The sequence below is a fragment of the Humulus lupulus genome, chromosome 7 (genome assembly GCF_963169125.1).
Source record: "Humulus lupulus chromosome 7, drHumLupu1.1, whole genome shotgun sequence".
Classification (NCBI taxonomy): Eukaryota; Viridiplantae; Streptophyta; class Magnoliopsida; order Rosales; family Cannabaceae; genus Humulus; species Humulus lupulus.
In genome coordinates, this window is record NC_084799.1 from 189,507,187 (window position 1) to 189,521,010 (window position 13,824).

A 13,824-nucleotide genomic window follows, 5' to 3' on the forward strand; every position below is an offset into this window, starting at 1 on the left:
CCCAATAAGATATTAACACTTGTAATGTGTATGTTTAATAAGAAATTAAGTATTTTTTAGGAATAAGTTTATTAAGAGCAATATTTTAAAATCCTAGGGTCTGCCACCAGCTTTGAAATCGTTAAAGAACTTAGTCAATGTTGTTTACTCAATTCAAATTAGGCTGAAAAAGTGTAATTACATGTATAATATTTCAGCGTATGCCGATATATCGCAGCTCTAGGGGGCGATATATCGCCATATGGGGATACGAAAAACACGTAGCTTCGCATGACCACCTCGACGAGCCTCGGGTATATCAGTCCAGGCGATATATCAGCTATGGTGCAAGATTTTTGAACAATTTTGAAACCGAGCTCATTTTAATCCTTAACCTCTTGATAAGTCCATAATCTTTTTAACCGAGTCTTCAGCCTCTGATGAACGATTATTCAAATGTTTTTCAATTAAAAAGCTATTATTTTATTCAAGCTAAATGAATATCTTTTCATTCTTGAACTCTATAAATAGGACCTAGTACCTAGCCATTTCTTCATTCATCAAGCTGAGTTCAGAGCCTACAAGCTTGTAACGACCCAACTACTCTAGACTTTGGACCATTAATGACTACTATACATAGACACTAATCTTTAAGAAAATGTACATATGAAATAAACATTACTTCATTAAAACTTGTAAAAAAATGTTAAACTACATAAAATTCAAAGTAGGATATGGGATCCCATTGTTTTGAAAATAAAAAAAAAACATAACATAACTTAAATAAATGGGTTACAAAATTAAGTGCGGAAAATACATATAAAGCATAGTTTTTAAATGATTAGGAAGCAACTTCATCCTCGAATCGAACGCTCAATCCACTGATTCCATCCTGCCTCAATACACATCCCTAAGCTCCCAAGAACCTTTTCCGCTGCCAATCTATTTTCCTGCACATATAAAACATAAAGGAGAGAGCTTAATGCCCAACAAGGAAAATCTACTACAAGCATGAAACATATCATACACATAACTATAAACTATAAACATATAACATATATCTATAAAACATACATCATATAAGACTATACTATTAATGGCCATTAAAACATGTGATAAACCATCTAAGTCCCCTTTCTAATATCTGAGGTAGGTTAGCTCACATGGTAGGTTTATCATAACCCATCTACGTCCCCTGTCTAATATCTGAGGTAGGGTAAATCATAACCTTGAAACATAAGAAAACATAACACAACATACTATAGCATAACTTATCATAACATATCAACATAACATATAAGCATATAAAACTATCCTATTTTCCTTATCAATATACCGGGATGATGAGAACAAAGTCGGGATTTTGGAACACTCCTAAATATCATAACAAAAAGTGAGTATACTAATGAATAGAGATGAAAAGAATAACTACACCATCGAAATGATACTTACCAACAAGAATATTACGTTCAAGATCTTAGGTGCCTATCCAAGAATAGAGAATACGAGTTAGGATTTGAGTAGAAAAACTATAAGAACTTAAAGAAACAATGCAGAAATGATCTAGAATTTGGAATACCTTGAATGCTTCTATGACCGAACTAAACCTCGAACCGAAATATACTATAAACCTTACTTCCCAAGTGTTTGATAAACTTATAATGATTAAGCTTATAACCCTAACCCAAGTGTTTAACACTTTAAAGTACTCCTAGCAGCTTGTAGGCTCTGAACTTAGCTTGATGAATGAGCAATTGGCTGGGTATTAGGTCCTATTTATAGAGTTCAAGAATAAAAAGATCTTCATTTCACTTGAATAAAATAATGGCTTTTTAATTGAAAAATATTTGAATAATCGTTCAGCAGAGGCTGAAGACTCAGTTAGAAAGATGCTGGACTTATCAAGAGGTTAAGGAATAAATTGAGCTCGGTTTCAAAAATGTTTGAAAATCATGCACCATAGCTGATATATCGCCTGGGCTGATATACCCGAGGCTCGTCGAGGTGGTCGTGCGAAGCTATTTTTCGTATCCCCGTATGGCGATATATCGCCCCCTATAGCTGCGATATATCGGCATACACTGAAATATTATACATGTAATTACACTTTTTCAGCCTAATTTGAATTGAGTAAACAACCTTGACTAAGTCCTTTAACAATTTCAAAGCTGCTGGCAGACTCTAGGATATTCAAATATTACTCTTAATAAACTTATTCCTCAAAAATACTTAATTTCTCATTAAACCTTCATATGACAAGTGTTACTATCTTATTGGGTCTATCTAAACCTTATAGTATAATAATTATCACCTTCATAATCAGTCATATTAATCAAACCTTAGGTTATAATTAATATTCTTAGACTATAGGTTAAACTTAGAAAATCTACAAGTGTTACTATGAGTATCCAACTAAATCCCAGTTTGAACCAAAATCCACAGTCATAAAAATACTATAACTATTACTAGCTATTACTATTACTACTACTATCTAACTAGCTAAGTAAAGTTCTTGGACTCTACAAAGCTGCTAGGTTTACTTTAGAGTGTTAAACACTTGGGTTGGGGTTATAAGCTTTATCATTTTAAGCTTAATAAACACTTGGGAAGTAAGGTTTATAGTGTATTTCGGCTTCGAGGTGTAGTTCGGTCATAGAAGCATTCAAGGCATCTAAGATCTTGAACTTGAGGTTCTTGTTGGAGTGTTCCAAAGTCCCGATCTTGTTCTCACATTCCGGTTTTTTGTAAGGAAAATAGGGTAGATTTGTATCCTATTATGTTTTTTATATATGTTTATGTTATAAGTATGTTTTTAGTTGTTTTAGTATATGAATTGTTTAGATTAAAATCACATAATTTGTTTAGATAACAAATATATAACTTGTTTAGATAACAAGTCTCAATAGTATATTCATTGGGCATATGATTGCTTAGCTAGCAAGTCCCAGGAAGTATGATGGCCATTGTAATAGATGTTGTATTTATATAGTCATATGATTATAGTTTATGTGTATGTATATATTTCATACTTGTAGTAGATTTTCTTTGCTGGGCATTAGGCTCATTCCTTTATGTTTTATATGTGCAGGAAAATAGTTATGGCGGTGGGAAGGTTCTTGGCAGCTTGGGGATGTGTATTGAGGGATAATGAAATCGGTGGACTGCCCGTACAATTCGAGGATGAAGTTGTTTAAGTCTTTCAAATCATATTTTCTATGTATTTTTCCGCATCTGAGTTGTAATGAATTTTAAGATCTAAGTCATGTTTTATTTTATTTTTAAAACAATGGGATCCCATACCCTATTCTAAATTTTATGTTAACCTTTGTTTTACAGTTTTAAATAAAGTTATGGTTATTTCGTATGTACGTTTTCTTAAGATTAGTATTTATGTATAGTAATTTATTAATGGTCCAAGGTCTAGAATAGTTTGGTCGTTACATATCAACACATGGGACTCTTGATTATAGGCTAGAGAGAAATGTTTTTCTTTTGTGAAAAAGATGATAGTTTTTCTTCTCTGTAAAAACTTGTTGTTTCTATTTTCTATCATATAGAATATATAGAGATTACTATCATAATAATAATAATAAATAAATAAATAATAATCATCTTTAATGATAATAATAATAATAATAATAATAATGATTAAAGACAAAGTCTTACATTCCATTTTCAAAATGTTTTATTAATTAATTAAATAAAATAAAAATCAATAACTGATCACCATCAGTAGTGCTACACGCATAGGGCAATCCAAGAAACCTTATGCGTGTGGCACTCTCCCTGAAAAAATGAGATTTTAGTTTTTTTCATTCTTTTTTATTTTAATTAATTAATAATTAGAAATTCAAATAAGGTATCATCTTTTCATATAAAAGATAGTAACTTAAATTTCAAAATTCAAAATTTGAATTTCAATTATCATCTTATTATTAATTAAATAAATATAATAATCAAAAACTAATTTTGACTATCCATATTTATCATTTCACACTTAAATAAAATAATTGACTAAAATCAATTTCTTTTATTTCTACACAATTTCGAAAATTGCACAAATGCATTAATAAATTGTGCAACTTCAATTATCACATAATTGCACATTTATCCCGAAGAATAAATATTCTCTCAAATAGCCCATTCACAGTTTGACCCTTGTATCAACTCTTAACTTGAATAGTGTTGATGGAGCCTCTCCGGGGACCTATGAACCAATAATTCCAAGCTCCAATAAATAAAAGATTATTAACCAAAACTCTTTGATTCAATAATCATTTATATTAATCTCGTAATTATTCCACTATAAATATGAGACTGTACTCTTGAGAACTAAAGACATATATTTACTGAGTACTTTATTGTAACTATAAAGTGTCTATTGATATAATCATTACATACTAATTAATCCTCTATTGATGATTCATAATTAAGTGGGAATAAAATTACCGTTTTACCCTTTTAATTATATCTTGATTCATAGTGTACCGTTGACTTTACTAGTGAAGGTTAATTCATAATCTGATTATGAATTTTACGTCAATAACATTTTCAATTCCAAAAGTCAACCCAATAGGGAACCATCATTCAATCTATAAGAATGTATAGATTCCATATCTGTTAATCTATGTCCCCAGCCATATACATCATTGAGTCCCCAAAACAATAGTTCTTAGCCTGATCATTCTGACAAACTGTAACGCATGAATCAAAGGATCAAATGATATATATAGGAGTTCATAGTAACTTCAGGATTAAGATCAGTTTGTATATGATCATCAGTTGATGTGCTTTATTAAATCACATCTGGTCCAGTTCTACATACTCTCAGCATGCAAAGTACCTCCACTAAAGTGTCCTACTACACTAGTAACCCGGATCTAGGTCACATGTATTCATAATACTAGTGGACCGTACTAGCAGTAATTAATCTAAAGATTTCATAACTTTATTTTACTGCAAATTATTTAAGTTCATTATCTCAATCTCGATCCTCTCATACCAATATGAGATTGAGACCACATAGATGAACTTGGGAGTTTTCTGATATTTACTTAATATTATTACCAATAATATATTACATAAGCTACATTTATACAATAATTCAATTCATTGATTCATTTCATTAAAACTATTGTCAACTACAATTGCTTTAAGGGCACAATTCCCAACAATAGCGAGCTCCAAAATTAAACCCTAGCTCTCAGAACCTCCAATTCCATTCAACGGTTTAATGGAAATATCCCCCGAGCCCCCAAGTGAGCTCCTAAATCAGATCCTAGAAACATCGAGCCTATTTCCCAAAAACCAGAAAACCCACATTTTGGGGCACCTGGCGCGATCGCGCTTGCCCCTGGCACGGTTGCGCCCACAGAAAATTCGGGCTTTCTGGTGCCTGAGCGCGGTCACACTGGGTGCTTGGAAATCCCAAATCAATTTAAATTTTTTGGGATTTTGGGACTCTAGCACGGTCACGCTAGGTCCCTGGAACCTAAAAATCAAACCCAGAATTGTGTTCTTCCCAAATTCCGAACCTACGATTTTTACCTTGCAATACCAGTCCCAAAAGTCGACTCCAACAGAATTTCTAGCAGTTTTCCACCAAAATAAACCTCAATATAGTTAGTACAACCCATAGGCAATATCAAGATACCATTAAAACACCAAACACACATCAAAATCATCATTTCATATACTTGAAGTTCTAAGCTAAGTTTTTCTTCAAAATCCAAAAATTCTAAGCATAAATCCATTATTTCAGTTTAATTTTTGTGCCTCAAGTCGGCTCCTAACATGATTCTATACCTATTCAACTCCTCAAAACAACCCAAACTTACCAACTCAACTAAAATCCCAAAATCCTCTAAACACCATCAAGAATACCATTAATGAGAAAGTTTCAGAAATTACCTCTGAATTTCGAAAATCCCAAGTGAAATATGATCTTGGCAGCTCCTAGGTCCTTCCCTTGCTTCCCAAATCCTTCCAAGGTTCTTCAAATCTCCAAGAAATGGATCTCCAACTTGGGTGTGTTGCCTTGACTAAGTTGTAGAGAGATGAGAAGTAGGATGAGAGGAAAACGTGAATGTTGGCTGACCAAAATACTTAGCTAGTTTTTTGTCTAATTCCTTGGCCGAAAGACCATTTTTCTCTCACCTTTACTTAACCTCAAAACTAACCCCAAGGGAATTTTGGTCTTTTGACTAAAAAACACAATTACACCACTAATCTCTAAATTAATCAACTAATCCATCAAGTACAATTATTCTACCAACTATCCCAAAATATTGAAATTCCCAAAATACTCCTAGGTTCAGCCCAAGCCGGGTATTTATCCTCATTGTGACTTTTCCGCTAAAGTCACCCAAAAGGATCCACTCATGCCAAATATCACATATATCCACATAATAATGTGTTCTCGAGCACATAGCACATAATATTTACAAATATACCCTCAATTATATGTAATTATGTAATTAAATTTAAATTTGTAACTTACATAATTGACAGCAGTTTGATTAAATTGACAAAATTTTATCTATCAAATCTGAGTTTAGGATACCAAATATGTACGATTTTAAAATACAGGGTATCATATGAGCATTATTGAAAATAGAGGGTACCAAAATAATATTTTGCAAAAACATAGGGTATCAAATGAGTATATTCCCATAAATATATATATATATGTCAATTATGATTTTGTACTTGTGATACTTTACTAATCATTTTTATCTCTAAGTGTGACCCGTGACCCTGTGAACTAGGTTTTTCGAACAACGTAAAAAAAGCTTTAGTGTTGATTTTTTTTATTCTCATTTTTTATTTTTGTAATAATCTGTTCAAACAACTAGCTTAGTTGTTAGATCAGATTTTGTCAAAACATCTTAATCACTTGGTAAATATTAAAATACAGAATTTCATTCACAAAAAAAGTACAAACACAACACTAATACTAATTATACCTAAACAAACATAACAAGAATCATAAATGAAATTATATTAAAATCATATATAAAAGTAGGATTGAATCAAATAATTTTTATCCTGTAAATTTGTAATGAATTCAGAGAAAATATTGAAAAAAATTAACCCAATAATATAATTAATTTCTCTAGTATAGCCAACTTAATTCTATTGAAAAACTTGAGATGATTTTATCCTCTGTAATCCCCATCTTCATATATTTCAATAACAAAAAAAAAAAGCAAAATAACTTATTTTTTCATAATTTATTGTTGAACTCATTCATTATTCTAATTTTCTCTTATATATTTTTAATAAAATCCAACTTACCTAAATGTCACGATTCATGGGACCAATCCAGTTATTACTATCTCATAGTCATACCATGTTATCCAGTACGAGTACCATTCTTTCTTTTCTACAGAAAAAGGAAAATAAATTCATCAGTGACCCCATTTTTTAAATACAATAAATTCATCACTTACAAGCTCTACTGTTCCAGTCCAATTTTAATTTTTTTGCCACGAAATTTCAAATTCGCTATACAAATTATTTACAGAGAAACAGGCTCATTCACACCAAGTGTCGGAAAAAACAGAACAGAAAACTTAACAGAACAATACAGATTTTGTTTTAGCCTCTCTTACAAATTAAATTGTCTCATCCTCTTTCCGCGATAAGCAATTCTTCAAGTTCCTCCCTTCGTCTCTCCAATTCCTGAAGTTTCGAAAACACATGCAGATCAGTACAAAACTAAAAGAAGAACCGAAAATCTCACATATAATGATTGAGAACAAGAAAACTGCCTCAAATTCCTGTATTACTAAAAGCTTCAATTCAAGCAAGCTTGATAAGTAAAGAACACTCTGTCTTGACAAAACTACACATTGCACACGACTTTAGACATGAGTATTTACCTCCAGATCTCTTACTGCCTGATCCCTTGTAATTTTTTTCTTCTGGCGAGCACGTTTGAGGAAGCCAAGGCATAGGAGTCCCTTAATATTTAATAAGAAAACAAGTGAGCGAGATAGAATCCAGCCACAAATAATAAATATGAAAGCTTAATTAATCAAGATATTTGCAAAAGTAATAAGAAAACAATCATTTAAAGAGACAACATAATAATTTTCAATCAGATTCTTCAACCAGTTATATTTACACAGCCGTGCAAAAATTCAGTATATCAAGAGCAGTTCAGCAAGTTAGCTGAATTTAAACTACTTAACTATGAAGTGAAGTGCCATACAACACTATAAACATTAACAGTTCGGGTAGAACAAGTTTTGTTGACACATCGACCCAACATATAAAAAAGCCAATTTCGATAAGATGTCAGCCCTATAAAAACTGTAATGCCGCATAGCATATATATACATCTTTATTGACTTAATATAGGAATAGGATGCATCTCAGTTTTGCTTACCGAAATAACATAAACTATACCACAAGCAAGAAGCATGTAGCTTGCTAAGCTCTGAAGGAAAACAAGGTTCCTTTTCTCACTATAATAGTCAGGAAAAGCCCTTGTCATCACTGCAACACTGGAGAGAACAATCGATTAGTTTAGTGAGTCAACCAAATTCTATCATCATCTTCAATCAATTAATATATTAGAAATTTCTTTAAAGACATACAAGATCTGCAGCATGCCTCTACCAACCCAGTACTCCAAGACCTGAAAAAGGGTAATTGGAAGATGGAATTAGATGGATTGAGGCCTGGGATTATTGAGAGCTATAGTTCAAAGATTTATATCAGTTTGGAGCCTTAACGATCATATAAAAAAAACTAAAATGTCCCTAGGCAAACTGTTTATATCAGTTTGGAGTTAGATAAGGCCTAAACAATCATAAAAAAGTTCAAATAGTTTGCTTGGAACATTTTTAACTTGGAAATTTTTTACCTTTTACATTGGCAAAGATTTCCATCATTTCATTTTTCTAAATAAAAAATTAAAAAATAATTAAGTAAAGTGCCATGCATTAGCAAAGTGACGTCGTAAACAAAATGATGAACTCAATATCTCCATTTTTTCACTTTGGCAATGTCATGCAATCTTTTTCGTAAAAAATTAGTTAGAAATCACATATTAGTAACTTATTTGCTACTGCTTAGGACTAATTTGCTAAACCATGTACAATTACATATAGTTCAGTGACTAATTTGCTAAACCACGTATAACTCAGGAGCTGTCATGCTAAAATCCCTAAATGAAAACAAAAATGTCCCTAAGTAAACTCTTTAGGCAAAATTCTGTAAAGAAATACCAAAAAGAGGAAAAAGTGATTTAACCCCGACTCTCATTCTTTCAGTATAAATTTCTTATGTTGGGCATGGACTGAATTGATAACTTTGTTTTGTGATTCTCCCACAAGAATTATAGAGCTCCATCTAAAATCCAATTGGTAATTAATGGAGTTAAACATGTTCTTATTAATGATTCAATATTCTTACACTTATTTCATGTAGGACACAATAGTCTAATATCCCCTTCAAGATGGTGACGATTTTTCGCTCATCAATCTTGAATCACCTAATCACAAGTGATTTATTTTTTCAGCTCGCTTATTTTTTTGGATCTCAAGTGTATTTTCGCACTATGCAGATCTCGTGCAACTTAACCCACTCTTTGAATCGGTGACCATGATAAGAATGATGAGGCTCCATCTAAAAACTAATTGGTGATTAGTGGAGTTACACATATTCATATTAATAATTAAATATTCTTGCACTTATTCCATGTAGGACATAATAGTCTAATATTCTCGTAACAATGCCACTTCAATTCAATGGATTACACCATATGTGTTAAGACATACTTAATTTAGTCTATTTTGTCTTTTGTGCACGTGTTATGCTATAATTAACTGGGTTAGTTTCTTGTCAGAATTAGTTACAATTAAATAATTATGTATTAGCTCAGCTTATCGAGAGCTACATAGAGAGAGCTCTATGATAATATCTTCTTACAGTTAATGTTTTTCTTAGCTAAGCTGTTAGAGATTTTAACTGTATGATAATTACGCAGTTAATTTCGAAGGGAATTAGTTCCAACAATTGAAAGATTCTGTATTGAATAACTTCAAATGACAAAACTTGTTTGAATGAAAATCAAGATCAATGATACCAAAAACAAAATCTTAAAGAAGAAATTTAAATTACTAATCAGAAATTTTTCCATGACGAACCTGCCAAAATTTCATGATGAATTCCAATTCCGTCTCCGCTAGAACGACCAAAGCAGCAATCAGAACAGCGTAACACCGAAATATTCCATCGAAAACCTGTGATTCACCTCATCACAAAACAATCAGAAAGATCAATAAGTGAACATACAGATATTAATATACGAAATGATATATAAAGAAAGAGAGAGAAAGTACATCAGATCCGTTCCTGAATGATCTTATGGCGGAGAAAACATTGACGACAATGCAGAGAATGGCAACGAGAGCAGTCACTACGCTAAAGCACCTCCAGACCACCAAGAAATAATCGGGCCCCCTTCTTAGTACGGTTTCGGAAGATAATCTGGGAACGGAAGCTTCTTCTTCTTCGGTGGCAGCTGTGGTGGTCGCCATTTTCCCGAGAAAATAATAAATTTCCCGCCCCTCTCTTAACTAACTAAACCCCAAATTTTGCTCAATCGTTTTCTTGCTCCATCAATTTCCAATGGAATCCCGCTTTCTTCCAATGTGTTCCATAGTGACGTGGCATAAGATGAATAGTTGTTGGGGATGATATGGGAGGACGTGTCTTAAAGTTTTTTTTGTTTTTCAAAATCAATACAAGAATAATGGGACTTGTTTTATTTCGTAATATTGGTATTAATTAAGGGTTAAAAAATAAATTATTGATAAAAAAAATAGTATAATCTCACTTATATTACAACAAGCAACAAAATGATAAAACATAATTAATTTAATTATGCTAAATATATTTTTTATATTAAAGTTGTAATTATATAGAAAGTGTGTTAATAAATTATAATTGTGTATCAAACAAACCCAATAATATATATTTTTCCATCGAAAAGTTTTCAAGTGACATAATTAAAGAGTAATCTAATTTGATGACAGTTAATTTTTTTCATAATTAAAGAGTAATCTGATTTAAAAGTTTCATAACTCGACATCTTCACTCATTTTTTAACTTCAAAATTTGGTCGAAGTCTCTTTTTATATTTTCAAATAATGATATTCTTAAATTTGAAACCTAATTTCTTTTTTTATATATATATTCTTAATTAACACAGACGATTGTCAATGCAACTTTTAACTATTGAGAGTACATAATTTGGTATAACTCTCTACATAAATTATGTTCAAGATCATATTCATGATTATAATCATAAATTTCACAATTGGTCGCAGTTATAATTTGCTTTAAATGTTTCAAGACCTTTTCACAAAAAAAAAATGAAAATAACTCAATGGCCTAGGCCCTAGTGTAAGAAAGTACTACTTAGAGCACTCACATCCCATCCGGTGAATTATATTTTCAAAATATGCAAAAAATAGTTCAAACTAAGAAAAATGAGTATATATTGGATGATGTATTTTACAAATATTTTTAGATACAGCTATAGTACAAAGTTGTATCTAATGTACATTATTCATCCTTCAACCCAATATTATAATATTAAAATATATAAAAATATTATTGATAGTTATAAAAAATATTTGAAATGAATAAAAAATGTTTGAAAGTGTAATATTTAAATGACATAGAGAATTTGATGTATGATAAAATATAAATTTAGAGGTAAAATAGAAAAATGTGTATTTTTTGGAGATATTTTAAAAATTAAAGTAGAACACCAGAGAAGTGGTCTTAGTCCTTGCCAAATTATGACCGAACAAACACAAAGCCTGTCACTAAGAGAAGTTCCAATGGGTGATGTATTATACATCTCCCCTCAAAATTTTGAAGAATCATCACTAATGCTCGATTGGAAGATGTATAATAACTCTACAATTTAATTATGCTGCAGTATTTCTTCACATGGCAAGTTAAAGCATTCTTTATACATTTTTAATTATTTTTTTTGTACTTTACTTTTTGGTCTCTCTCTTTCCCCCTTTCTCCCTTTTTTTTATATTTAAATAAATAAATAATATTTTAAAATATAATATTTAAATGATGTTAAGAAAAAATATAGAAAATCAGATATATAGTGTAATGTAAAAGTTTGAGGTAAAATAAAAAAAGTAGGATTTTTGTGAGGTATTTTGAATAATAGAGTAGAGTACTCATTGGAAGTGCTCTAGGGGGCTTAAACCTTTATTAATTTTTTTAATCAATTTATTATATAAATTAAAAAGAGTTTATATTTTCTTAGACCATGTGTTTTAACAAATTATTTTTTAGATCATGTGTGTTTGTATAATGGTTCAAACAGATCCCTAAACTTAATTTTAGCCAAAGTCTTTTGAACTAAATCACAAATAATTCACCAAACTAACAACTTAGAAAAAAAAAACACAATCATTATGCCTAATTGTGCTTTTATATTCAATTTGTTTTCTTCATTGAAATCGATTTCAGGTGTCTATTTGGACAATTAATACATAGTCCAAAAAAGTATTTTTCAAAACATAGGGTCTAAACAAGTAATGAGACAAAATACACTGACAAAAAAAGTATAGGGTGTTTCTATGGTAGGGGCTAGAAAAAGAGAATCACTGGTGGGGTTCTTTTATGTTCCCGACCTATGAACAATTTTCAGCGTGATTTTTTTTATAATCATGTATATTGTAGTTATTTAGAGTATATTGTAAACTTTCAGAAAATTCTGAATAATTTAAAGTGCAAAAAATAAAGTTCAAACATATTGTTTTCTATGCCCATAAAAAAATTAGTAAGCATACAACAACTTGTTTGAACCTAATCTTTGATACTGTAAATTATTCGAAATTTTCTAAAAATTTGCAGAATGCTCTAAATAACTACAATATACACCGTCACAAAAAAAATCACACTAAAAATTATTTACAGATCAGAAATACAAAACTCCACCAAATGGGCTCTTTTTCAAACTCATACTATAAAAATTCCCAAAAATATAAACTATTTTAAAAATAGACTAATTATTTTTAATAAAATATTAGTTGAGCTCCCTCCAAAATTAAAAATCATAAACAGCCACTCTCATGTATAAGTGGGGACAAACAGCATTGTCCTCTTTTTTTTAATAGATAGCCGTTTGAAGACTGGACAAGAAAAAATCTAGCGGGGATGAGATAAGGACAAGGAAAAAATCTAGTCGGTAAGGGAAAGGTTTGTTTGTATCCCACTATTATTATTATACTCGTCACTTTCTTCTTCTTTCTTCTCAGAGTTTCTCTATTTAGAAATATCAATCATTAATGCTTTACATTATGAGAAAGAGAAGGAAAGAGGACTGAAAATTCTAAAAGTACTAAAAATTTGAAGTTAAGAAAGAGAAATTGAGTACAGTTACATGGAATTATCTGGTCCGTGCAAGGCCTAGAAATATCCAAATTTCTTTTAGCTAAAAATATCAATACAAAATTCTTTATTAATTTGTCGTAAATAAAAAAAAATTACAGAAGTACATTTTGCTTCATATAATCACTTTCCTTTTATTATTATTATTATTATTATTAAAAAAGCAAAGGTAACATGTAATTTAATTAAAATATTTTTTTCTCAAAAAGTTTTCTAATGCTAAAATCGAACAAGATCGTAACCGACTAATGATAATATACTACAAATTTTATGGATTTACACAACAAAAAAGGTTCACGAAAAGAACTTATGGAAATTCCTTGCTATGAAAGGAAATAATTCAATCTCTTGGTTAATAAATAGAGATTTTTACATAAAATATTAATTTTTGTTAAAAAATTAAAT

The 13,824-nt window shown here is 30.6% G+C and overlaps 1 protein-coding gene across 3 annotated transcripts; it reads right to left on the reverse strand.

Moving 5' to 3' along the window:
- Positions 1–642: 642 nt before the first annotated feature.
- LOC133788956 (uncharacterized) lies at positions 643–10,637 on the reverse strand. 3 transcript variants are annotated; one of them, XR_009873422.1, is made up of 9 exons: positions 10,332–10,637; positions 10,137–10,232; positions 8,583–8,623; positions 8,372–8,489; positions 7,863–7,943; positions 7,593–7,662; positions 7,276–7,363; positions 1,432–1,464; positions 643–929 (listed from the first exon to the last, which is right to left on the reverse strand). XR_009873422.1 is itself a non-coding variant. In XM_062226642.1 (6 exons), exons 1-6 carry the CDS (start codon positions 10,527–10,529, stop codon positions 7,606–7,608), a joined length of 591 nt encoding a protein of 196 aa, XP_062082626.1. In that variant the 5' UTR covers positions 10,530–10,636; the 3' UTR covers positions 7,376–7,605. The 3 variants fall into 3 exon arrangements, 1 of the variants encoding a protein (XP_062082626.1); XR_009873421.1 differs by lacking the exon at positions 1,432–1,464; XM_062226642.1 differs by lacking the exons at positions 643–929; positions 1,432–1,464; positions 7,276–7,363 and having other exon boundaries at positions 7,376–7,662; positions 10,332–10,636.
- Between the last annotated feature and the right edge of the window lie 3,187 nt (positions 10,638–13,824).